General features: G+C 38.1%; 1 protein-coding gene across 1 annotated transcript in view; it reads left to right on the plus strand.

Moving 5' to 3' along the window:
• slc16a10 (solute carrier family 16 member 10) overlaps nucleotides 1–1501 on the plus strand; it is a gene marked incomplete at its 5' end in the record, with an annotated part of 26742 nt that extends 25241 nt beyond the window's left edge. Inside the window, 1 exon segment of the mRNA XM_014030679.1 lies at nucleotides 409–1501. Within this exon segment, the coding sequence (XP_013886133.1) occupies nucleotides 409–635 (227 nt within the window).
• Nucleotides 1502–3124: the final 1623 nt, after the last annotated feature.

The raw sequence follows: 3124 nt of genomic DNA on the forward strand, positions 1-3124 counted from the left end.
ATAAATGTTCTTTTTTTCTTATAAAAGTCTAAATAAACAAAAATATTGGTGGAAATTTTTGACTGTGTAACTTTACAAACTGCACCCCATACCTTTCTTGCCAAAATTGTTCAATGTTTTATTACTCAAAGTAGGACGATGATTAGGACCAGACCTCTCCTACTGCAGCAAATATGTTTAAAACTGGCAGTGTTACAATCTGTTACCTGTTGAAGCCATCTGTAAGAGCTTCATGATCATGAAAAGGTCTGAAGAATGCTGAGCTCATACCTTCTTACTTTGCTGATTCTGTATAGAATCATAAAACCTTTTAATTGCTCTCATTTTAAMCTGCTTAAAGCACTTTTGTAATGTTTTACCAGTTGAAACTAAACRTGGGATCTATCTGCTCCTGGTGTTTGGTTGCAGGTTTCCTGAGGGACAAACTGGGGAGCTACGACATGGCCTTCTACCTGGCGGGGATCCCTCCCATCATCGGAGGCATCCTGCTGTGTCTGATCCCCTGGGTGGAGGCCCGCCACAGGAGGAAGGACAAGGAGGCCCAGAGCAAGGAGCAGGGTGCGGATCAGAAGATGATAGAACACCAGAAGCCTCAGGAGGACGTCAAAAACAAAGATGGAGACTCTGTCCTCTAAAGCTGCCCATCGAACTGAGAGACACTCATCGGGTCAGGCTGACCGCCAGTATTATTCTGTTCTTAGCCAAAAATATAAACTGGTAACGCCAGCCTTCACTTCAAACCAAAAACAACATATCAACGCCAAATGTCTTAGAGTGCAAGATGAACGAGCTCCTAAAGAGGCTGAGCTCCCAGCAGGCTGACACCTGCACGTTTTTATCACCTTATACTCGTTAAAAAGCTGCTAATTAGGTCTTTAGTCAAAACCCCACAGGATCCCCTGGAGTCCCTGCAGCTGGTAGAACCCTGCAGTTCTCTCACCAATGATGTAGCTTCAGATGTGCTGAAAACACCAACCTTTTAAATTTCAGTTTGTTGTTCTGTCATGAATGAGACGAGGTTTGACCCGTTCAGTCTGACAGCAGCAGATCTGTGGCCCGTCGGTTCTACAGGGACTTTTACTTCTTATCACTTATCATTTCAGAGAAGAACAAGCTTTGTGTTAATCTTTGATGGTGGGATTATTGAGCCAGAGTTGCTGACTCAGCCTCTCAGGTGACGGCGCTGTCTCTGATCCAGGTAATCTGATCCTCTCTGGACCTTAGACCGGTCCGGCACACATGGATTTATGACCCAGAACAAGAGATGAGCGTCGAATCATTCGTCCCTCCATTTCCTTTAATGTGGATTAAAGGTTAGCTTTACACAAATTAAGAAAAATGACAGCAATTAATTATTTATTAGAATGAAAACTAAACAACAATCTAGAAGATTTGTAATAATCTGGTGTTATGACCCATTCTGTGCCTGAAACCAGCTTAGTGTTTGACTTTCATGTGTTTAAAGTTTAACAGGAATAAAAAAATACATTTCAACTTTAAAGACTTGATGTTTAGATTATCGATTAAATGTTTTTATTTACAGAAAAAAGTCAGATTACAGGATTGTTTACAGAAAGTTCTCAGTATTTAAAGGAAACTGGATTATTATTTTCACCCATTTTCACTCCTCGCTTTTCCAACAGTCATTGTGAAAGACATGTCTTCTGTCCATCACAGAGACCTGGACAGGTTTCAGTCCAGCGGGGACACGTAGAGACATGTCCTCACCACAGCTTATGGTTTTGGGATGTTGGAGAAAACCCACAGGTGCACAGGGAGAACATGAAAGGTCTGTGGGTAAACCTGTGAGGAAACACTGCTCCATGTGTTGGTCGTATTCTGCACAGAATACTTTTTAACATTAAACAAATGAGAAGTGGTTTTTCAAAAATAAATAAACAAATAAGTAAATAAATAAATAAATAAATAAATAAATAAATAAATAAATAAATAAATAAATAAATAAATAAATAAATAAATAAATAAATAAATAAATAAATAAATAAATAAATAAATAAATAAATAAATAAATAAATAAATAAAGTCTCATTTTAATTCGCAGAAAAACTTTAGAGAAAAAGTCGACTGAAATAATTTGTGTGTTGCTGCAGGATTAATTAACCACACCTGCTACCTGTTAAAATATAAAAAACTTCTTGTTATTTTGAAGTTACTGCAGTAAAAGTACACTAACAACCCTCAGATATACAACATCAATAATACACAATAAGTACAGTCTCTGGCTCAGATAAGATGATTTTTCGTTATTTGTTAGTCTTTAAATCAAATTTAGACTTTTTATGTCAATAATATTTAATCTCAGCATTTCAACTTTAATTTGGAAACTAAAAAAACTTCCCAAGTGCCTTAAATACTCAGAAATACAGACGCTTGATGTTTTTTATTTGTTAAATGAGGGGTTCTTCCTATGTCTGCTGTGGCAGCTGGTCAGACTGGAAACCAGTCACAAACTAAAACCTAAACAAGCCTGGAGCTCAGGAATGATTTTATTTTGTGTGTGAAGAAGAGCTGATTGTTTCCTGAAAACAACAAACCAGTTCTTCCTTTAACAGTGTTGGAGCCAACAAGCCTGAAGTCTGATCAACAAGGACACTTTATTGTTTTATTTGTGTTTCTGACAAATGATTATGTTGTTGATATGAAGCTTTTCTTTTTAGTGTCGGGAGTTGTTTTTAATATTTAGATTTTTTGTGATTTTATCTGCGATTTTAAACTCGTTCACTTACAGAGTCCTGATTTTAGATCAGAGAACAGCCGAGCACAGCAGTGTTGGAAAAAGGACCAAAACAAAGCCTATAAAGTCTCCTGTTTGAAGATCACCTGACTTTGTACAGAATTTATGACTCATTGACCTGCCGTATCTGAGAGGCACAGATTCCCTGTGGACTGTACGACCATCAGGAGAGCTAAACCCAGTTAATCATCAGCTCTGAGCACAATCCATTAGTCCTCAGCAGGAAGCTGTTAATTCTGTTTGTTTATTTTAGTCATGACAACCAACGAGCTTCACCTGTGGCCTTATTCTGATGATCTGTTCACCTGCCCACTGAGGCTGAGGCTACTTTACTGAGGCTGAGGCTACTGTACTGAGGCTGAGGCTACT

The sequence above is a fragment of the Austrofundulus limnaeus genome, unplaced genomic scaffold, assembly GCF_001266775.1.
Source record: "Austrofundulus limnaeus strain Quisiro unplaced genomic scaffold, Austrofundulus_limnaeus-1.0 Scaffold1102, whole genome shotgun sequence".
Lineage (NCBI taxonomy): Eukaryota > Metazoa > Chordata > Actinopteri > Cyprinodontiformes > Rivulidae > Austrofundulus > Austrofundulus limnaeus.